The following is a 24399-nucleotide window of genomic DNA, read 5'->3' on the forward strand; positions in this document are numbered from 1 at the left end:
AATTTTTGTCTGAAGCTTTTCTGTTATATGGGATCCAGGCTTGATAGAAATACTAAAAAAAAAAAAAAAAAAACCAAATAAATCTGCTGAATTGCTAATAGAATTCTTCAACTAGAAATAGTCACTTGGGTTATCATGAGGACTAAGTCAGTATTAATTTTAAGAAGAGATCAAGAAAGCAAATACTTGATATTTATTAATTTCTTTATCATCAGTTATGCTATTAATCTCAAGTCAGTGAAATATTGTAATATAGATGTGAACTATAATATCAGCCTAAGAAGGAAAAGTGTGGATAAAAATTAAATGATATGGTTTTATGTGCCCTTTTTTTTTTAACAAAAGAAAAAAGACTGCATTTCTTTATCTCCAAAACTTGTACATTCATAATTGTATGTCACTTAGGGTGCATGCTCATATATTTTTAGACATGATAGGAAACAATTGACTCTTCAATAAATTATCATCCAGATGAAAACTCTTTATGATCTTGTGCAATAATCTGGATACCTAGCATTCACAATAAATTTTTAATGTTACACTAATCCTAAGATGAAAAGCTCAAAAACTTAACCTCCAGCAATTTTGACATGTCATAAGCTGTCAGAGGGCACTGGTTTCTGTCTAATTACCATCGGCTACTGTGAGCTTGACGACCACTACTCACTTATTAGGGCTGGCCCAGACTTTACACACACTGCGGCAGATGGCTCTCTCAATAGCTTCTGAAGTGAATTGGCTTTAAATATGTCCATTTCTGCTTAAATTAAAAGCAAGAACTGGTGGTTTTCTGATAGCTGCTCTTAAAGTGTAGGTGAAAACGCTTCTCCAAGAAGAGTATGTACCCAGTTGTTTGCAACAAAGTACTTAAAATGGCTTCAAAAGAGGAAGAAATCCCAAGGGAAAATATTCACAATTTAATCCAGAAATGTGTTATTCAATATTCTCAGCAGTTTGGGTTTGCATTAGAGAGTTCCAAAATAACTGGCATAAAAGAAACTGATACTCTTTATTAGTTCTAAGATTGCTGGGGTTTTTTCTTAGCAATCTGAAGTATCTACTATGTGTAGCAAAAAATTATGGACTCTGTAGCCTACCAAAGGGTTAATATGTCCCTACATATCCAAAATATTTTTTTGATGACCAAACAGACTTGCAGGAAAGAATTCATAAATAAAGAGGACATGGCTTTTTTTTTTTTTTTTAAATTCTTTGTGGGCTATTGTCATAAAACAACCACACACATAACGCTTTTGGTCAATTTTCAACTGTTTAAAATAGTGTTTTGATCTAGGGAATGCAAATAATTTGCATCTTATTTTTATTCCCTTACTTCCTTTCTTTATCCTACAGCGGTAAGGGCTGACCGAATGCGCGGAGGAAGGAATAAGTTTGGGCCAATGTACAAGAGAGACAGGGCCCTGAAGCAACAGAAAAAAGCCCTCATCCGAGCCAATGGACTTAAGCTAGAAGCCATGTCTCAGGTGATCCAAGCAATGCCGTCTGACCTAGCCATCTCCTCTGCAATTCAGAACATCCACTCTGCCTCCAAAGGCCTACCTCTGAACCATGCTGCCTTGCCACCAACAGACTATGACAGAAGTCCCTTTGTAACATCCCCCATTAGCATGACAATGCCACCTCATGGCAGCCTGCAAGGTTACCAAACATATGGCCACTTTCCTAGCAGGGCCATCAAGTCCGAGTACCCAGACCCCTATACCAGCTCGCCTGAGTCGATAATGGGCTATTCCTATATGGACAGTTACCAGACAAGCTCCCCGGCGAGCATACCACATCTGATACTGGAACTTTTGAAGTGTGAGCCAGATGAGCCTCAAGTGCAGGCCAAAATCATGGCCTATTTGCAGCAAGAGCAAGCTAACCGAAGCAAGCATGAAAAGCTGAGCACATTTGGCCTTATGTGCAAAATGGCTGATCAAACCCTCTTCTCCATTGTTGAGTGGGCCAGGAGTAGCATCTTCTTCAGAGAACTTAAGGTATGTCATCAACTATTGCAACTTATAATACCCCCTTTCAACAATGGCCTGTGTTCCTGGAATATATTCTTGGTGCTGAAAATATGTTGTCTTTACTTTTCTTCTTTGCGTGGTTTACAAAGTATTTTAAGACCTTGACTTCAGGACCATTGCACCTTAACTTTATATGACTTTTAGTGTATGTAGCTCTTAACTGGAGGAATGGCATTTAACCTAAAATATATGAGATTTTGGGTTTCCTTCTGAATAATAGAATTAGTCTTTATTTCCTTTTAACTAAACTGGCTTTTGACTAGAAAATGTAAGGTCAGTGTGAAACAGCTTCTAGTGAACTAAAAAAAAAAAAAAAAATTCACAAGAAAAGAACTATATTATAATGATGTTATTTTGAATGTTTCTTTCAAAGGCAAAAAAAAGTCATTATTGAGTTATATTTAGATCCTCTGGTTATACCACTGGTTAGTAGTATCAAGTAGGTATTTACTACCTGTTTACCTTGACATTAGGTTGGTAAAACCTTTGTTTTCGGAGCAGATTCCCATAGGATGTTTACTGTCATTGAATGGGGAATGGGCAAATGGTGAGTGCTAGTCTACTTGAATCGGGTTAGTTCTCATATCTGTGTCTGGCACTGATTTTAATGGATTGGTCCATTGTGGACATGGCACTGGTTTGTATAAAGAATTCTATTTAACTACATAAACATTCTATTTCCTGAAACTTAAGGCTGGATTAATAATTATTTAGCCATTTGGAATCTAAGAGGGACTACCAAACCATACACCGTGGTCAGTGCTTTCATTCCTGTTTTAAAAACAAAAGTGCTTTTTAATTTCTAAGATTATTTGTTACAAAATCAGTTTCTTCCTTTTGCTGTTATTGGGGGAGATGTGGCTGCTAAACAGCTGTGTCTTCTGATCACTTGGGTTAGTTGGAGGAGATTTTAAACCTCCAAGAGAAGGAAAATACAACATAGATTTTTAATTTAAAGGATTACCATTAAAAATTGTGTAGATGGGTTGTGAAAGGAATATGCAAGTCTTCTGCATATGGAAAATAGTGTGTTTTTCAGCTGTCTTTATTAAGCACCATGATTTGTACATGGAAACAACCAAAAAAGGTTATCTGAACTAATCCAACTAAGTTGGCAGCATACCAGCATGCTGTTCAAGAGCATGACGTATCTAGCTTTTTATTCTCAGGCCCTTTATTGCTGCATTTAAAAATGGCTGAAGCTGATGCTGTTAGGCTGCAGAGTGTAAACAGAGTGCATCAGATTAGCAGTCAGACCAAATACTTTCTGAGTATGTAGTGCATGTCCACTGATAACCAGGATGCTTTTCATTACAAAAAGAAGGTCTTTCCTGGTATTTTTCCATTCACAACTTTGTTCTTAAGAGGACAACTAAGGTACTCGAAAACAAAAATAAAAATGATAATTTTAGATATAACTTAAATGTTAGGTAACGTAAAAGTAAAAGCACAAGTTTTGCAAATCACGTGGACTTGTTTTGAATTGTGTCTTTGCCTCTAATCATGGGTGCCTTCGTTTTCTCATCAGTAAAATTGTGTATGTGGTATTTTGGGGGAGGCCTGGGAGAATTAACAATACTTACATTGAGAAGGTTTCGCAAGAAATAAATGAGAATATATAGGTAAAGCACTGAGTATCGCGAGTCTGGCATATACTAGATGCTCAGTAAATTGGTGCTATTTTAAAGTTGTCATTGTCGTGGTGACAAAAATATGCAGTTGTAGTTTCGTCAGTTTCACATTAAGAAAAACTATTACCACAGGTGTTTTAGAACAGCAAGATTGTATAAAATTAACAAACATTATCCGGTACTAATTGAGGACCTAAAATTTGCCAGACAGTAAGTGGGATGTAAGATGAATACAAATGGAACTAAGCAAAGTATTTCTTCTCAAGGGTGTTATGATAAGACAATTTCATTATTCATAAATAATTATTTTTAAAAATATAAAGATAGCTGAAGATATTAAGGATATTTTTCACAAATCTACCAAGAAAGAAATAATGCATATAATTGACAGGGTGGGTGGTACCTCCAGGAGAGAAAGACATACCTGACTCATTGGCAGTTTGCCTTGAGCTTGCAAGGAATGATTCAATTTAGGTACTTTTTCAGAGACGAAAAAAGATAAAATCCAGAATCACTTTGGGAGAGGCTAAATATACAGTTGTACAGTGACTTTTCCCATTTGGAAAAATGCTTTTCCTTTCATTTATAAATTAACTTTGTCAGAAAATAGAGTAAGTCATTTGAGACCAACAATGAGACATGTGCATGGCTCCAGGGCAGTGGCTTTCAATATATATATTTTTTGCATGGGCAGGCACCAGAAATCGAACCTGGGTCTCCGGCATGGCAGGTGAGAATTCTGCCAGCTGAGCCACTGTGGCCTGCCCGCTTTCAAATTTTTTCACCATGACCTATAAGAATAATGTTTTACACTGGGACTTGGTGTGCCAAACAGATCACACATACACACATAGATGCACACAACACAGTACAAACATTACATGACCTTCTGCAGGCCACATATTCTGTTGTTTTTCTATTCTATTCTACTTTATTCCATATTTTTAAAAATTGTGATCATGACCCACTAAACTGATTTTACATCCCACTAATAAGGCATGAGCTGCAATTCAAGAAACACCTCTCGGGAGGATTTTGTGGGCCAGCCAGTGTGCATTGCCTACCTGCCACAGCTAAGGAATTTCTGAAAAAGACCTCTTCTCCCCAGCATGGCTTCCGAAACACCTCTGAAACTCACAGCCCTGGGCCTTACACTGTCTTCCTGCAAAAGTTTTGGTTCTCAAATATCATTTGGGAAGGTGAATGCCCTCGCTTTAAACATTTGGTCTTTTTCTTGTTAACTTACTAGCAAATTACCATCAAGTGATGTACTTACACAGGGCAGATTGCTTATACCTCTCTAACTACAAGATGCAAAGTAAGTACTTGCTCTTGGGAAGTAATAAGACAAGAAGGCAGTTTTGCAAATGACTCCTTGCTCCTTCTCCCAGGACAAGTTATAATCCAGGTATACAAGAAAGAATATAGATTTCATCTACTTAAGGGAAAAGAAGGGACAAAGGAAATTTTTTGGTGAGATATTTTGTTTTTCTACATACCTGCACACTGCAAAAAAAGATATTCTGATTCCACTCAGCCTAATGGCATGAGCGAGAGGAGATCAGAGCTCTCAAACTCTCAGCTTTTGAAACGGTTCATGTATAGAAACCACGGAATTCAGAGCTAGAAAGAGGATCGGGGAGAAAGGGCTATAAGACATTTTCCCCCCTACACACCTGTAAGGGACATTCTGGGGTCAATCCAAAATAGTGGTGTGAGAAAGAGGAAATTAATATCCTGAAACTCATAGCCTTCCAAGCTGTACATGTACATCAAAAAATAATCCACTCTTAGAAACTACATATTTTTTGGAGTTGGAAGGGACATGGAGACTATTTGGCTCATCTCCTTTTACAAAATATGAAGAAACTGAGTCAGGACAGGGAATGTGACTTTGCAAGTTATATACAATTATTAAATGGCAGAACTGCAGCTGGAAAACTGAGGTTCAGAAAAGCAGTTGTTTTGTGCAGGCTCCCTCCCCACCCCCCAGCGCACACAAATAGGCAGTGTAACCTTTGATCCAAAAAATACAGGCCTTTGGCAGAGAAGCGAAAGCAAATCTCCTGGTTATCAGAAGTCCATCACTACCCTCCAATAACTGAATCACTAATAATCTTTGAGACAGATTTTCCCTGGGCCCAGACAACCCCCTGGGAGTGAATGAGTCACTTTAGAAAGCTACAATAATTCTTTCAGGCCACTGGGGTGTCGTTCAATGCAGTAGGATCTACCAGCTCGCACTTCTGGGCCTTGAAAGAGTTTCCAAAGCGTTCTCTAGTGCCTCACCCTCTCTGCGTATACTTTACTCTCTGGGAGAACCTGGGTAGCAGTTATAATGTGCTTAGCAGTTATTATGGCTAAACACTATTAATCCTGTGTTATAGTCGAAACCAACCTTATTCAGTGTGGACTACTTTTATGTACGTTTGTGATGAAAGTCAGAAAGAGAATGCACCAGAATTGTAACCAGGTGATAGACAAGCCACTAATTATAAAGTTATTAGAAGTGTTCTCTGAAATAGTGTCTTACATTCAATGCACCTTCTAATTTTTAAACCCACATTTGTCTTAAATGGTCTATAGTCTGGACTTTTTCCTTGTGTTTTTGGAAAGTATGAGCCTTTAAATCAAGACCTGCTGAAAGAGATGTGCTTGTGAGACAAGAAAATAGTATTTTTTTCTTTCAGCTATTTTTTCTTTCAGCTATGTCTTGAATGTCTCACACAAGAATGGTGAGAAAATTATTCCCACTTTGTTGAACTATTTGATCTTCTAATGAGACCAGGTATCTTAAGAGGATTCTGGGATTGGCTGCGTCAGACCTTCCCCTTGGTGAATGATTTTGATACATGTAGGAATAAAAAAAAATTCTAAGTTAACTCTGACTGAAGCACATAAATAGCTTTTCTGTGGCAAATAGGTCTCAGAGACTCAGGGAGCTTGTGCCGGAGGAATTCAGCCCTGCCTCAGCCAGTTTTTTGAAGTATAGTTTTCTCTAAAACTGTGTGTGTGTGTGTGTGTGTGTGTGTGTAAAATTTTCTTTTTCTCTAGGTCCCTTGTAGAAACTTTCAGAGCAGAGCTTTATTTAGTTACTTTAAACATTCTAGATCCCCTTTCCAAAGTCCTATTTCACCAATCAATACAGGTCTACAATCTTAGCCTTTTTTGGATCTTTCCCAATTTTGAGCTGCATTCTTTAGTAAACTTAACTTAGTCTTTTTCTAAGAGAGAGGAAAAAAAGAAGAAAGGAGGGAGGGAGGGAAAGACAAACAGACAGTCAGAGCCAGAGAGTCAGAGAGACCACACTCCTTCCTACATTCATCTGTCAGACTGCCCCTTTTGCCCCGGCCTCAGAATTGGGGTCAGTCTCAGCATTCCTGTTGTTCATTGGTGACCCAGTGTTATAGTCAGTCACTTTCCTTGCCTTTATTTTCACTTCTCTGGATGCAAAGTGGCCATTCTTGGAGGAGATGAGAAAGAAGGAAGCAAACTTTAAAGTGATTTCCAATCAAGAGGGGGAGATATATTACTACCTGAAAGCAAGTTAAACCATCTAATGTCAGTTTTCCCGTTCATCAAAAGGATAATGAGAATGAAATAAACCTAGCCTAGATAAATTTACAAAGAAAAGAGAAAACGGATATTTTCTTCCAACGAAGTGGGCCTGGATGTTTTCTTCTTCTTTGTGCATTTGGACAGGACACTGGAATCAGCAGGTTTGACTTGATTGTCTTTCAGGCCTTTTCCAGGCATTAAACATCTGCTTCCATGATTTCTTCCAGGCAGACCTGAAATAGAAGCCTTTGATCTGGCTGATGGTGTTGAGAATTTCTGTTATCTAACCTTGCTTGCGTATACATGTGTTCTAGTTTGCAAGCTACCGGAATGCAATATACCAGAAACAGAATGGCTTTTAAAAAGGGGAGTTTATTAAGTTGCAAGCTTACAGTTCTAAAGACACAAAATGTCCAAATTAAAGCAAATGTCCAGTCTGAGGCATCCAGGGTAAGATACCTTGGTTCAAGAAGGTCGATAACATTCAGGGTTTCTCTCTCAGCTGGAAAGGCACGTGGCGAGATCTGCTAGCTTTCTCTTCAGCAGCTTCCTGGGGTTCTGTCTGTTCTGTTGGTTCTGTTGGTTCTGGTGACTCTCGTGGTTCTAAAGCTTTTTCCAAAATGATTCTCTCTTAAAGGGGTCCAGTAAGCAAACCCACCTTAAATGGGTGGAGACACGTCTCTGTGGAAACCATCTAATCAAAAATGTCCACCCACAATTGGGTGAATTACATCTCCATGGAAACAAAAAAAGATTCCACCCAACAATATTGAATGAAGATTAAGGACTTGGCTTTTCTGGGGTACATATTTTCTGGGGTAACGCACCATATTACTTAGTACATGTCTTATATTGACTAAGAAATTTGTTACTTTGGCTTCTTCATGCTCACTGTTCACTGGATGAATCATTTCAGTGGAAACCTGCTTGTGCTATGGCTCATTCCATTTGTGGGGTAATGTGCATTCCTCTTTAGTTTTTCACAGAGATGTCTTGTCATGACACCAGATGCATTCAACTGCTATGCGCTGTGCCTTCTTTCTATTAAGGTAAAACTTACATGCTACATATGTCATTCTTTTTAGTGTATAGTCATATACACATACTGTTTTATCACCCCCCAACATTCTCTGATTCTTCATCGCCTGAATCCTGATCTATTTTTGTCCTTAATTTTTTAGTTACTTTTTAAAAAGTTACTTTTTCAAAGTATTAGACTCCTTAACTTCCCCAAGTTGCTCTCAGCCTAGCTGAGCACTCTTAGTTTCCATGTGAGCATATCCTCCATGGGAAGCCAGGATATTTGGTGCAAGTGTTAGAAGTGATGCTTATAACTTCATACTGGGGTTGCTTGTTCCCATCCCTGATAGCTTCCTGTCATCTATTTGCTATCTACCAGAATCATGGGGAGAGCAGAACAGCCAGTCACCATGCAGGGAGCCATGTTTCACTGGCCTGGCCGGTGTCGGGTGTCTGAACAGAAATGATCAGAGTAGGAAGAAAACTGGCATTTTCTGTGGTCTGCTCAAGGCCGATGGTGAAGGGGAAAAGACGTAACTTTTAGAGGGTGCCCACGAAGTGCCGACACTTAGTAGTGTAGGTGCTCTCAGACCATTTTCTCATCTGTTCTTTGGGACAACCCTTTGAAGTAAGCACAGGGAAAGAGTTGGAAGACTCGTGTCGTTCTCACGTAACATGTTCTAAATGATTGTGCTAGTACACAGAGACACATGAGCTAAGTGGTTAATAAAAGTTTGCTAGCTTAGTTATTTAGTCTAACCAGTCCTTTTAGTCAATAATCTGTTGGTCTTCAAACAAAGCTGTTGAATCAGTTTGTGTGTGTTGTGGGGAGGGGGATAAGAGAGACCTAGGTGGGGGTGGGAAAGCAGGGGTTAAATCTCAGGAGGTAATCTACCCCCAGGATTTAGAGTAACATGAATAGGTGAGGGTCGAGGGAAGACTTAAGATTGGTAAAAATGCTTCCATTTTCCACCTGTTCCTCACTACAGAGTTTGGACAATAGTTGACAATAATGATAGCTACCGTCTGTTGAGCTTTTACTATGAGCTGTTATTAAGTACTTTCCATGTGTCATCTGGTTAAATGCTAACCAAGACCCTGTGTATTAGGTATTATTATTCCCCTTGTGCAGAGGGAAATACTGAGACTTAGAGACCTTTACTGACCTGCCCTAGTCACATGGCTAGTATGTGGTAATGTGTAATGCTATTGTTAGAAGAAATGCGTAAGGAAGCCGTTTGTAAACTCTCAAGTGTTTTATAAGTCTTACTAATACCACTGTGCCCAAACGTGAACCATTTTCCAATAGGTCTTGAAAGACCTTTATTACTCTTTACACTGCCAAGACCAGTTTATCATCAGATGGCCCAAGGTTATGCAAATTCTTTCTTTTTTTTTTAATTAGAGGAGGACATTGTGGGAAACTAATTACAAAACATTCTAGAAAGTCCATGTCAGAACGGGAACAGGGATTTGCCTTTGGTCAAGAGGCCTAGTCCAGAATTTCTGAGTCTTAATTTGTAACTTGAAGCTAATTATTAGGAATCAGAATGAGGCCATTGGATGTACAGCAACACAACTTGGTCCCTCTCAACTTCTGATTACCTGGGTAGACTTTCCCCATATGACCTCCATCCCCCTAATACCCACAACCAATTCTTATTGTGTAATCAGTAGAAGCAGTTTTGCTAAATTGTCTGCTTAGAAGTAGTCACACACTGTTCTCTGAGACTAATTAGGGTGCCTCCTTATTCCAAAGCTTCTACTTACCAGCAGGGCACCCGGATTGCTCACAGATCTTAGCACAGCTTGCCAAGTTATTTCTTCAGTGCTGTTTGTTTGGGAAGGTGGGTCTCCCTGAGTCTGAATCCCCTGGACCTTTATCTGCACATCATATTCACTGTCATCCAAAGCCAGGTAAGAGGCAAAAAAACAGAAAACATGACTCATGTGTGACATCCCTTAACGCACTTCGGAAGGACTTTGCCCTATGAACCTTTGAGTAAAATAGGCCTTTTTCTTTTCCAGGATAAATAAAGAATGACTTTGCTGTGACTTATTCTTCTACAGCTTGGCAAGTAAATCGTACAAATCTTTGAGGGCTCAAAAATCCATTTGCAGAATGGCTGCATGGAAATTGGGCATTTAGGCTATTCCTCACGTTAAAAACATTAATCTCTAACCCAGGAAAGTCACCCACACTTAAGAGCAATGACATATACTATATCACCTATTTCAGCAATTGGATCTTTCTCAAATGTCTGATACTTAAAACCTAATTCTCTGTGCTGCTTTCCGTACAAAGTGCAGGTAGCTAATGGCATGGGGGCTCTGCCTAGCTTCTTTGGAGGCAGTCTAACTTCTTTCATCGCTCCTTTATTTTCTGCACTCCCCTTCCATCCCCCTCTCCTTTCTATCCTTCCAGATTCTTTTCCTCTTTTCTTACTAAAGTTGCTTTTCTTCCTTCCCTTCTGAAGTACATTAAAGGATATCACACATGAGTCATATTTTCTGGGTTTTTTGCCTCTTACCAGGCTTTGGATGACAGTGAATATGGTGTGCAGATAAAGGTCCAGGGAATTCAGACTCAGGGAGACCCACCTTCCCAAGCAAACAGCACTGAAGAAATAACCTGGCAAGCTGTGCTAAGATCTGTGAGCAATCCGGGTGCCCTGCTAGTAAGTAGAAGCTTTGGAATAAGGAGGCACCCTCATTATTCTCAGAGAACAGAGTGTAACTACTTCTAAGAATATGACCCAAGCTTCCCAGGGGTGCCAGTAGGTATTACTTTGTACAACAGTGCAGTTCCAGGGACCAAAGGACTGCTGACCTCAGTCCTCACCTGAGCATTTAACTTTCAGTTGGACTGCAGTTGAGCAAAGAGGGATGACCTGTACTCTAATCTGAGAATGGGTGAAGGCAAGAGAAGTACTTGGGTAGACAGGCCCTAAAAATGGGCTGTATTTAATGACAGTACAAAGAACTTCCATATGGTTTTTCTAGATAGTCCAGACGGACTTCCCACAGTGGCGTTCCCACTGGGGCTAGTGGGTCAACTTCCTTAGGCAAGGGCAAGGGGAAGGGAGAATATTGAGAGCTACAGGCTTGGCAAGGTATGTAAGGTTTCCATGTAATTTCCATACAAGGACAAATTTAAAATTCCCCTTCTGCTTTCAGATACTCCTGAGAGTTCCTGTGTACCACAAGGCACAATAATTTAGCCATATCACCACCCCACACATGCTCACCAATGTGTTCCTCATTTTTAACTTCCTCTTGGGAAATAATTTTCAAATGCCCTATTTTTTACTTATCAGGATCAGTTCTATGAGTTTCTTACAAATGGTATTCTCTGAAGGAATAGGGAAAAACTTTAAGGGGAAAAATTAAAAGTCTGAAGTGAACCAATCTATTGGACATTACAGCACTTCATTTCCCTTGCATGATGAAAAGAAAATCACATTGTCTTTAATATTTAGAAATGCCTTTAAGATTACACTACATATAGGATTAACATTGCAACCAAACTTTACCCAGCTTCAAATTCTGTAAGAAGGCCTTTTCTTTGTATGACAGATGGAATAATTGGCCAATAGGTCTAAAGTCTGTCCTCTGTTGTGCAATAGGAGCCTTACAAAGGCAGAAGGTAGCTTTGGACCGGTGCCTTCAAAGCACTGGCCTCTTTCTTTCCCTTTGGGAGCATGGCTGTAACTAGCTTTTCAAACAGGGTTCAGTAATTGTTGGTTTTTAGAATCTGCAGCAGGACCACCTCCTGTGAATTGACTATCACATTTCTAAACAATCTGTTTATGGAATGTTTTACCTGTGAGAGCAGTATGATTACTTCATTTAAATTGAGAACATATTTATGGGAATGAAACACAGTAGATGCTGGATACACGTTGAATTAACACGTTCTAGACTTACTTAAAGGAGGAAGAAGACAAACTTCAGGGGTGATGGCAGTACATAGACATCTTGACTTTACTTTCTTTTTTTTTTTATTTTATTTATTTATTTTTTATTAATTAACGGAAAAAAACAAATTAACCCAACATTTAGAAATCATACCATTCTACATATGCAATCAGTAATTCTTAACATCATCACATACATGCATGATCATCGTTTCTTAGTACATTTGCATCGGTTTAGAAGAACTAGCAACACAACAGAAAAAGATATAGAATGTTAATATAGAGAAAAGAAATAAAAGTAATAATAATAGTAAACAAACAAACAAACAAACAAACAAACAAAAAAACCTATAGCTCAGATGCAGCTTCATTCAGTGTTTTAACATGATTACTTTACAATTAGGTATTATTGTGCTGTTCATTTTTGAGTTTTTGTATCTAGTCCTGTTGCACAATCTGTATCCCTTAAGCTCCAATTACCCATTATCTTACCCTGTTTCTAATTCCTGCTGGTCTCTGTTACCAATGACATATTCCAAGTTTATTCTCGAATGTCCGTTCACATCAGTGGGACCATACAGTATTTGTCCTTTAGTTTTTGGCTAGTCTCACTCAGCATAATGTTCTCTAGGTCCATCCATGTTATTACATGCTTCATAAGTTTATCCTGTCTTAAAGCTGCATAATATTCCATCGTATGTATATACCACAGTTTGTTTAGCCATTCTTCTGTTGATGAACATTTTGACTGTTTCCATCTCTTTGCAATTGTAAATAACGCTGCTATAAACATTGGTGTGCAAATGTCCATTTGTGTCTTTGCCCTTAAGTCCTTTGAGTAGATACCTAGCAATGGTATTGCTGGGTTGTATGGCAATTCTATATTCAGCTTTTTGAGGAACCGCCAAACTGCCTTCCACAGTGGTTGCACCATTTGACATTCCCACCAACAGTGGATAAGTGTGCCTCTTTCTCCGCATCCTCTCCAGCACTTGTCATTTTCTGTTTTGTTGATAATGGCCATTCTGGTGGGTGTGAGATGATATCTCATTGTGGTTTTGATTTGCATTTCTCTAATGGCCAGGGACATTGAGCATCTCTTCATGTGCCTTTTGGCCATTTGTATTTCCTTTTCTGGTAGGTGTCTGTTCAAGTCTTTTTCCCATTTTGTAACTGGGTTGGCTGTCTTTTTGTTGTTGAGTTGAACAATCTCTTTATAAATTCTGGATACTAGACCTTTATCTGATATGTCATTTCCAAATATTATCTCCCATTGTGTAGGCTGTCTTTCTACTTTCTTGATGAAGTTCTTTGATGCACAAAAGTGTTTAATTTTGAGGAGCTCCCATTTATTTATTTCCTTCTTCAATGCTCTTGCTTTAGGTTTAAGGTCCATAAAACCGCATCCAATTGTAAGTTTCATGAGATATCTCCCTACATTTTCCTCTAACTGTTTTATGGTCTTAGACCTAATGTTTAGATCTTTGATCCATTTTGAGTTAACTTTTGTATAAGGTGTGAGATATGGGTCTTCTTTCATTCTTTTGCATATGGATATCCAGTTCTCTAGGCACCATTTATTGGAGAGACTGTTCTGTCCCAGGTGAGTTGGCTTGACTGCCTTATCAAAGATCAAATGTCCATAGATGAGAGGGTCTATATCTGAGCACTCTATTCGATTCCATTGGTCGATATATCTATCTTTATGCCAATACCATGCTGTTTTGACCACTGTGGCTTCATAATATGCCTTAAAGTCCGGCAGCGCGAGACCTCCAGCTTCGTTTTTTTTCCTCAAGATGTTTTTAGCAATTCGGGGCGCCCTGCCCTTCCAGATAAATTTGCTTATTGGTTTTTCTATTTCTGAAAAATAAGTTGTTGGGATTTTGATTGGTATTGCATTGAATCTGTAGATCAATTTAGGTAGGATTGACATCTTAACTATATTTAGTCTTCCAATCCATGAACACGGTATGCCCTTCCATCTATTTAGGTCTTCTGTGATTTCTTTTAGCAGTTTTTTGTAGTTTTCTTTATATAGGTTTTTTGTCTCTTTAGTTAAATTTATTCCTAGGTATTTCATTCTTTTAGTTGCAATTGTAAATGGGATTCGTTTCTTGATTTCCCCCTCAGCTTGTTCATTACTAGTGTATAGAAATGCTACAGATTTTTGAATGTTGATCTTGTAACCTGCTACTTTGCTGTACTCATTTATTAGCTCTAGTAGTTTTCTTGTGGATTTTTCCGGGTTTTCGACGTATAGTATCATATCGTCTGCAAACAGTGATAGTTTTACTTCTTCCTTTCCAATTTTGATGCCTTGTATTTCTTTTTCTTGTCTAATTGCTCTGGCTAGAACCTCCAACACAATGTTGAATAATAGTGGTGATAGTGGACATCCTTGTCTTGTTCCTGATCTTAGGGGGCAAGTTTTCAATTTTTTTCCATTGAGGATGATATTAGCTGTGGGTTTTTCATATATTCCCTCTATCATTTTAAGGAAGTTCCCTTGTATTCTTATCTTTTGAAGTGTTTTCAACAGGAAAGAATGTTGAATCTTGTCAAATGCCTTCTCTGCATCAATTGAGATGATCATGTGATTTTTCTGCTTTGATTTGTTGACATGGTGTATTACATTAATTGATTTTCTTATGTTGAACCATCCTTGCATACCTGGGATGAATCCTACTTGGTCATGATGTATAATTCTTTTAATGTGTTGTTGGATACGATTTGCTAGAATTTTGTTGAGGATTTTTGCATCTATATTCATTAGAGAGATTGGTCTGTAGTTTTCTTTTTTTGTAATATCTTTGCCTGGTTTTGGTATGAGGGTGATGTTGGCTTCATAGAATGAATTAGGTAGTTTTCCCTCCACTTCGATTTTTTTGAAGAGTTTGAGGAGAGTTGGTGCTAATTCTTTCTGGAATGTTTGATAGAATTCACATGTGAAGCCGTCTGGTCCTGGACTTTTCTTTTTAGGAAGCTTTTGAATGACTGATTCAATTTCTTTACTTGTGATTGGTTTGTTGAGGTCATCTATTTCTTCTTGGGTCAAAGTTGGTTGTTCATGTCTTTCCAGGAGCCCATCCATTTCATCTAAATTGTTGTATTTATTAGCGTAAAGTTGTTCATAGTATCCTGTTATTACCTCCTTTATTTCTGTGAGGTCAGTAGTTATGTCTCCTCTTCCATTTCTGATCTTATTTATTTGCATCCTCTCTCTTCTTCTTTTTGTCAATCTTGCTAAGGGCCCATCAATCTTATTGATTTTCTCAGAGAACCAACTTCTGGTCTTATTGATTTTCTCTATTGTTTTCATGTTTTCAATTTCATTTATTTCTGCTCTAATCTTTGTTATTTCCTTCCTTTTGCTTGCTTTGGGATTAGTTTGCTGTTCTTTCTCCAGTGCTTCCAAGTGGACAGTTAATTCCTGAATTTTTGCCTTTTGTTCTTTTCTGATATAGGCATTTAGGGCAATAAATTTCCCTCTTAGCACTGCCTTTGCTGCATCCCATAGGTTTTGATATGTTGTGTTTTCGTTTTCATTCGCCTCGAGATATTTACTAATCTCTTGCAATTTCTTCCTTGACCCACTCGTTGTTTAAGAGTGTGTTGTTGAGCCTCCACGTATTTGTGAATTTTATGGCACTCCGCCTATTATTGATTTCCAACTTCATTTCTTTATGATCCGAGAAAGTGTTGTGTATGATTTCAATCTTTTTAAATTTGTTAAGACTTGCTTTGTGACCCAGCATATGGTCTATCTTTGAGAATGATCCATGAGCACTTGAAAAAAAGGTGTGTCCTGCTGTTGTGGGATGTAATGTCCTATAAATGTCTGTTAAGTCTAGCTCATTTATAGTAATATTCAGATTCTCTATTTCTTTATTGATCCTCTATCTAGATGTTCTGTCCATTGATGAGAGTGGTGAATTGAAGTCTCCAACTATTATGGTATATGTGTCTATTTCCCTTTTCAGTGTTTGCAGTGTATTCCTCATGTATTTTGGGGCATTCTGGTTCGGTGTGTAAATATTTATGATTCTTATGTCTTCTTGTTTAATTGTTCCTTTTATTAGTATATAGTGTCCTTCTTTGTCTCTTTTAACTGTTTTACATTTGAAGTCTAATTTGTTGGATATTAGTATAGCCACTCCTGCTCTTTTCTGGTTGTTATTTGCATGAAATATCTTTTCCCAACCTTTCACTTTCAACCTATGTTTATCTTTGGGTCTAAGATGTGTTTCCTGTAGACAGCATATAGAAGGGTCCTGTTTTTTAATCCATTCTGCCAGTCTATGCCTTTGATTGGGGAATTCAGTCCATTAACATTTAGTGTTATTACTGTTTGGATAATATTTTCCTCTACCATTTTGCCTTTTCTATTATATATATCATATCTGACTTTCCTTCTTTCTACACTCTTCTCCATACCTCTCTCTTCTGTCTTTTCGTATCTGACTCTAGTGCTCCCTTTAGTATTTCTTGCAGAGCTGGTCTCTTGGTCACAAATTCTCTCAGTGACTTTTTGTCTGAGAATGTTTTAATTTCTCCCTCATTTTTGAAGGACAATTTTGCTGGATATAGGAGTCTTGGTTGGCAGTTTTTCTCTTTTAGTAATTTAAATATATCATCCCACTGTCTTCTAGCTTCCATGGTTTCTGCTGAGAAATCTACACATAGTCTTATTGGGTTTCTCTTGTATGTGATGGATTGTTTTTCTCTTGCTGCTTTCAAGATCCTCTCTTTCTCTTTGACCTCTGACATTCTAACTAGTAAGTGTCTTGGAGAGCTCCTATTTGGGTCTAATCTCTTTGGGGTGCGCTGCATTTCTTGGATCTGTAATTTTAGGTCTTTCATAAGAGTTGGGAAATTTTCAGTGATAATTTCTTCCATTAGTTTTTCTCCTCCTTTTCCCTTCTCTTCTCCTTCTGGGACACCCACAACACGTATATTTGTGCGGTTCATATTGTCCTTGAGTTCCCTGATACCCTGTTCAAATTTTTCCATTCTTTTCCCGATAGTTTCTGTTTCTTTTTGGAATTCAGATGTTCCATCCTCCAAATCACTAATTCTATGTTCTGTCTCTTTAAATCTATCATTGTAGGTATCCATAGTTTTTTCCATCTTTTCTACTTTATCCTTCACTTCCATAAGTTCTGTGATTTGTTTTTTCAGTTTTTCTATTTCTTCTTTATGTTCAGCCCATTTCTTCTTCATGTCCTCCCTCAATTTATCAATTTCGTTTTTGAAGAGGTTTTCCATTTCTGTTCGTATATTCAGTATTAGTTGTTTCAGCTCCTGTATCTCATTTGAACTATTGGTTTGTTCCTTTGACTGGGCCATATTTTCAATTTTCTGAGCGTGATCCGTTATCTTCTGCTGGCGTCTGGGCATGTAGTCAGATTTCCCTGGGTGTTGGACCCAACAGGTTGAAAGATTTTTCTGCGAAATCTCTGGGTTCTGTTTTTCTTATCCTGCCCAGTAGGTGGCGCTCGTGGCACATGTTTGTCTGCGGGTTCCACCAGTAAAAGGTGGTGTGGGTCCTTTAACTTTGAAAAACTCTCACCGTGGGGGAGGTTCGCCAGCCGAAGCGGCTTGGAAGTGTGCCAGCCGGCCTGGGGGTCTGAACGCGGGAAGGGTCACCGGCTGCCGCAGCCCGGGAGAGTGCACTGTTTCCAGCCGGACCGGGGAGTCACGTGTTTGGAAGGGACCCCCCCCCCGGTCACCGTTCTCCACGGTCTGGGGATTTCCGACCCAACTCTCTCAGTTGGTCCAGGGGGCCTCGCGTGGTGGGGGCACCAGCCGCCGCGACTTGAGGGGACCCCCTGCCCAATTCTGCCAGCTGGCCTGGGAAGGAGGAAGGGAGGGACTCCGGCCGCTTGCCGTCCCGCCCGGGAAAGCCCGCGCCCCTCGGCGATCTCACCGGAGCTGGTTCTCCCAGACAGTCAGCCATTCCAGCATGGGGTTCACCATCCCTTTGATCTCCGTCGTGGCTCCGGGAGCTGCTCTGTATCGTCTCCACTTCCCCAGTAGCTGTTCTGGAGGAGGAAAGGTGAGGGTGGCAAAGCTGTTGAGGCTGGTGGCGGAGCAGCTAGTGAAGGTGGAAGAGGGCACGGTGGTGGTTGGAGAGCCGCCGGAGCAGGAGGAGAAAGGGAAGGATAAGATGGCGGATGGAGTGCCAGAGCAGGAGGGGAAAGAGAAGGGCAAGATGGCGGCGGGAGCGCCGCTGGCGGAGAAGGGGGAAGAGGAGGGCTGGCTGGTGGTGGGAGCGCCGCCGGCGGAGAAAGAAGGAGAGGAGGGCTGGCTGGCGGCGGAAGTGCCACCGGCGCAGAAAGAGCAACTTTACTTTCTTGTGTGTGTATGCTGTATGGCAGGCTCACATTGCATCCTTTGTCCATGTGAGTATCCTGTTATTGCAACACCATTTTTGTTGAATTCTTGTTTTGTTTGTCTATTTGAGGAAGTGCATGGGCCAGGAATCAAACCTGGGTCTCCTGCATGGCAGGCGAGAATTCTACCACTGAACTACCCATGCACCTCCCTTGACTTTACTTTTTCTTTTTTTTCTTTTTTTACTTTTAAAATTGTATAATATAACAGATACACAAAGCAAAGAAAGAAAAAAGCAATAATTTACAGAGCACTCTTCAACAAATAGTTACAGGAGAGATCCCAGAATTTGTCATGGGCTGCCATATCATCATCTCAAGATTTTCCCTTCTAGCTGCTCCAGAATATAGGAGGCTAGAAGGAGTAAATATTTCTTTTATCATCACAATCAACTTTTTCTTTTTTGCAAAAAAATAGTATGTATACAAAAAAGCAATAAATTTCAAAGCACAGCCCAACGACTAGTTGTAGAACAGATTTGAAAGTTTGGTATGGGTTGCAATTCCACAATTTTATGTTTTTACTTCTAGCTGCTCTAAGATATTGGAGACCAAAAGAAATATCAGTTTAATGAATCAGCAATCATATTTGTTTGTTAAACCCTACCTTCTCTGTATAACTCCACCATCACCTTTGATCTTTCTGTCCCACTCTTTAGGAGTATTTGGGCTATATCTACTTTAATGTTTTCATGTTCCCTTTGACTTTACTTTTAAGCGATATTGGACAAATACTCTCAATAATTGAAAATTCTCAGAATGGCATTTTAAATAACTTTTTAATGTTTCTGATTAATATACTGCACCCTCACATTATTTGTTTGAAAATAATTACATGCACATAGATTTTGGATCCAAGTAATTCTCTCTTTCAGAGTTTGTATATATATACATATATCACAGAGTTTTGAGTGAATATCCTGCATTCAGACATGTTCTCTGAAATGCTTGGTCATTTTGAGACCTGGTTTATTTTGACCACCATATCCTCCCTACTCTGAAATAGCTACAAATCTTCACCACACACACTATCATTGTTGTGCTTTTTTTCTTCTTTTTTTTTCTCTTGGCTTTTTGAAAAAACATTTATTAGAGAAATTGTGGGTTTACAGAAAAATCATGCATAAAATACAGGATTCCCATATACCATCCTATTATTAACACCTTGCTTTGGTGGGGTTCATTTGCTACAATTGGTGAAAGCACATTTTTTTAATTGTACTATAGTCCGTGGCTTAACTTAGGGTTCACTACTGGTATAGTGTAGTTTACACTATGTAACATTTCCCCTTTTAATCACATTCGTGTATATATTTCGGCGCTGTTCATAATGCTCACACTGTCATGCTCTCATCACCACCGTCCATTACCAAAACATTCCCATTATTCCAAATAAGAGCTCTGTATATTTTTTATAAAGAAAAGGAAAATAAAAACAGAAGTAGACAGAACACCCAAGACACCCCATTCCCCCTATTGTTTCTTTTTTTCTTTTTTTCATACTCATCTGTCCTTACACTGAATAAAAAGAGTGTCAGTCACAAGGTTTTCACAGTCACAGGGACAGTCATAAAAGCTCTATAGTTATTCAGTTGTCTTCAAGAGTCAAGGCTGTTGGAGATATCACCTTGTTAGTCAAGATGTAGTGGAGAGGCGGGCGGGAACTGCCTGAGCCTGTGGCGCTGTGTTCCAGTGGCCATGTTTCTTGGGGATGATTGTACAACGCTGTAGCTTTTGTAGTGTGACTGTGTGGTTGTGGAAGCCTTGTGTCTGATGCTCCTTTTGTCTGCCTTGTCAACAGATGAGTAAAACATATGGAATCAAGATAAAAGATGGGGGGAACAAATGTTAAAATAAATTTCGATGTGGATGCAATCACACAGTCACATTGTGAAAGCTATGTCATTATACAATCATCTTCAAGAAAAATGGCTACTGGAACACAGCTCTACATTTTCAGACACTTCACTCCAGCCTCTCCAATATACCTTAACTAAAAAGGTGATATCTATATAATGTGTAAGAATAACCTCCAGGATAATCTCTCAACTCTGAAGTCTCCCAGCCATTGACACTTGATTTTGTCTCATTTCTCTCTTCCCCTTTTTGTTCTGGAAATTTTTCTCAATCCCTTTATGCTGAGTCCCAGCTCATTCTAGGATTTCTGTCCCGTGTTGCTAGGAAGGTTTACACCCCTGGGAGTCATGTCCCACATAGAAAGGGAGAAGGGAGTGAGTTTGCTCGTCGTGTTGGCTGAGAGAGAGAGAGGCCACATCTGAGCAACAGAGGTTCTCTGGGGGTAACTCTTGACCTAATTTTTAGTAGGCTTAGTCAATCCTTTGTGAGGATATGTTTAATATGAACAGCCCCCAAGACTGAGGGCTCAGCCTATTGCTTTGGTTGTCCCCACTTTTTGTGAGAATATCAGGAATTCTCCACATAGGGAAGTTGAATTTTCCCTCTTTCTTACCATTCCCCTAAGGGGACTTGACAAATACTTTTTTATTCACTGTTCAAATCACTCGGGGGGTTATCGGGGCATCACTATGGACAAACCTACAAAATCTTATGCCCTACTCAAGGTTCCATGTACTTATGGTGTTCAATTAAACTGTCCACATAAAGTATATTAGGAAATGTGTTGTGCTTTTTTTGATCTAAAGTTGTGATAAAAAGGGGCTTTACTTACTGCCTAATTAAAAAAAGTTACTAAATATTGCATTTCTTCTTGTAAAATAATGATAGAGATTAGTGTTTGTGCAGAAGTGTTAGCAACAGAATTCTTTAAAAGTTTCCCTTTGGGTGATGAAAAGCTGTTACATTATTTTGACTAGCTAATCAAATATAATTGCATAGCTTGAAGTGCCTTAGATTTTCCTTGTACAATTATCAAAGCGGAAAATGTAACTTGTAGAGCTGATGAAAGGTATCTCTCATGGTATTCTTTCAATTATAGATCTTACAGAAGGAATGAAAGAAGAGCTCTACTGCTAAAAACTCAGAGGCTTGAAATGCCCCTTAATGTTAACTGCCATATTAGCTAGTTAACACATGATTATATTATATATTTTAATTGATTTTTACTCCAGTTTTAGAGAAAAAAATTGGATCTGTTTGGTATTTATCTAAAGTGGACAAAATGCTTGGGCACAATAATTCTGTTGTTTACACTAAGTTCAACTTACATATTTGCAGAAATATATAAACACATTATGTATTTGCAGAAAACAATAGTTGTGGTTCACTTTTGTGGGAAATAGCTTACTTTAAAAACATTAATATGTTGCGCTCATAAATAGGGAGTCATGATTATGAATGTTTTTGAAGGAGTTTTGACTATTGAGAATTACTTTCATAGTTTTTTCAATGAAATGCTGCAATCACCAAAAACATAACTTCAACCCGGCCATATATTTGAAAGAGCCAACTGAGGTTTTAACTTTGAAAAGGATCAAAACGCATTAAACTTGCATTTCACCAGGATGTAGCATTTTTCTATAGTTGATCAGCCTTGCTTGATCTGGAGACATGGCAGCCTAGGTAGAGGGATAGCAAATGCAAAGGACCTGGGATAGCAATTCATGTGGTATTTTTATAAAATATAAAGAAGGCAAGAGTGTGTAGAAATCAGTAATAGAATGGGAAAAGTGACTCCTGATAAGTTCAGAGCTTGACAAGGACTAGCTTATATAGGGCTTAGATTTTATTCTGCTTTGAACAGGAAATTATTGGAGGATTTTAAGCAATGGAGTGGGAAATGTGTTGAAGGGAAGAGAAGAAGTAGGGTGCAGACAACCAGGGAAGATATTATGATGACTTAGACCAGGGCATGCCAGCAGAGAAGTGAATGGACTCAGGATATATGTTGAGGTAAAGCCAACAGAATTTTCTGTAAAGGGCTTTGAGAATAAAAGATGAGACAAGCAAGACTCAGAATTTTGGTCAACACATGAGCAGACATTTATTGAGAAGAGGAAACCATCTCTAGGGTCAATATCTGCAAATTTTCTAAAATGCTCGGTAATCAGATAGGTCCAGACGCCAGACCTAGTTGTCAGATGCCCTGTTAGGAACACTGATTTGTTCTGATCTTTATTTTCATTTAAGAAAACACAGTTAAATCAATCCACACAGATAAAGATTTAAGCTCTTCTCAAAGGTTTCTTTAGTGTGGGGATTCTTCAGAAACCCCCTGCAACCTGTCTCAAACTTAACAGCAGTGAAGACACTCTTTGTTATGCAATGTAAATCCCTCTCACCGCAGTAAACGTCATTCCCTCTGGATCTGTCAATAGGAATGAAGCATACGGTTACCCTTTGCTTGATCATAACCTATGTGACAACTTTTTTTTTTTTTTACATGAGCAGGCACCGGAAATCAAACCCGGGTCCTTGGGCTTGGCAGGCAAGCACTCTTACCTGCTGAGCCACCATGGCCCGCCCTATGTGATAACTTTTTAAATTGCAGAGGCCTAAGAGTATTCGGTCATTAGGGGATACAAACTTATTTCAGTACAGAGGATTCTAGTCCCTGTTGGGCCTCTATGCTGATACTGTCTGACCGTTTGTAAACTGACCGGAGATGGGGCATAGGGAAACAGAGGCTGAGAACATTTAGGGCTTTCCTATGTGAGTTCCTGGTTCTCAGATTGGCTCTGAGCTGAAGGAAGCAGGGAATATTAAACCTCTTGTTTCAGATGTGTAGAATTGTCTTTAAATGTATTTTTCTTACTTTAGTATGGATTCTAAAGAATCTTGACCCAAAATTTGAGTCAGTGGCTTGACATAGGCCCAGTTTATTTCCCTCATAGGCCTTTTATGAAGGTAAAATTGCTAGTTGGTTTAGATATTCTTTCTCAGCTTTATCTCCAATCCTTTAATCATCGTTGTGCTCTTTCAAGAATTCTTTCAACTTTCTTTCCTATAGTAGTACAAGATACTCATACTATAGTTTTTCTAGTGCTTTTCTCCCTACAAGGCAGAGCAGTAGGTGGTGTTTGGATTATAAAACAAATCCAGGGATTTATCTACAAAATTATAGATGGGCATTAATGTGTCATACAGATAAGAATCAATAGCCCCACTGGTAGCAAAGAGTGTTTTATCTCTTCTAACTCTTAAATCTCTCAATATTCCGACAGGACTTGGTTTCTCATTACTTATAGTATCTTACTTTATTTACTTCCAGGCATTTTTTAACAATTTGAGATTATTTTGTCTACTGTCTCTGCAGTTGAAGAAGCTTTTTGCTGGTTCATTTACTAATCCAAGTCAATTATCATTTGCAAGATGTTGAGCCAAGCTATGTGGACCCGGAAGCTTCTGTAATTTAGGAAGCTCTTGATGAAAAAGAATGCAAAAATATTTTCTCTTTGCACATTTTACAAAAACATTTTACCATGTGCATACACGTTGCTTGGATCCCTTGCAGAATATTACCTTTAAAGCTTATTTTCTTACTATAGTGTTTGGAAGTGCATGCTCAGATGAAGGTTCCTGAAACTAATAAGGTCATTTAGTGTCACGATAAATCTGCTTCCAATTGGCAGCTCTGGGAAGATATTTCTTACGCAAAAGATCATTTAGGCTTGGGGGAGTAGGCTAGAAATCTATACAGGTGATAATATTTTAATATTTGATCTAATAGGACTCAAGACTAGATCACCCAACCTGACTAATTAGTGCCAGCCACCCTCTCTGAGTTTTTTCTTTTCTAAAAATAATTTCTCATTTGCCACAGTACTAGCAAGACTGTCAAACCTATAGAATAAAGAAATCCTTTTCCCATGAACTAAATTCAACATTTACAGCATCATTAGATGCCCTCTGGCCCTCTGGCCTTTTC

General features: G+C 38.8%; 1 protein-coding gene across 5 annotated transcripts in view; it reads left to right on the forward strand.

Moving 5' to 3' along the window:
- The window catches only part of NR5A2 (nuclear receptor subfamily 5 group A member 2), a 144416-nt gene that overhangs the window by 17976 nt on the left and 102041 nt on the right, over positions 1 to 24399 (forward strand). For all 5 annotated transcript variants that reach the window (XM_077157339.1, XM_077157340.1, XM_077157341.1 and 2 more), the window contains one exon: positions 1354 to 2000. In XM_077157339.1, the coding sequence (XP_077013454.1) occupies positions 1354 to 2000 (647 nt within the window). The remainder of the gene's footprint in view (positions 1 to 1353; positions 2001 to 24399) is intronic.

This window comes from Tamandua tetradactyla, chromosome 4, assembly GCF_023851605.1.
Source record: "Tamandua tetradactyla isolate mTamTet1 chromosome 4, mTamTet1.pri, whole genome shotgun sequence".
NCBI classification, from domain to species: domain Eukaryota; kingdom Metazoa; phylum Chordata; class Mammalia; order Pilosa; family Myrmecophagidae; genus Tamandua; species Tamandua tetradactyla.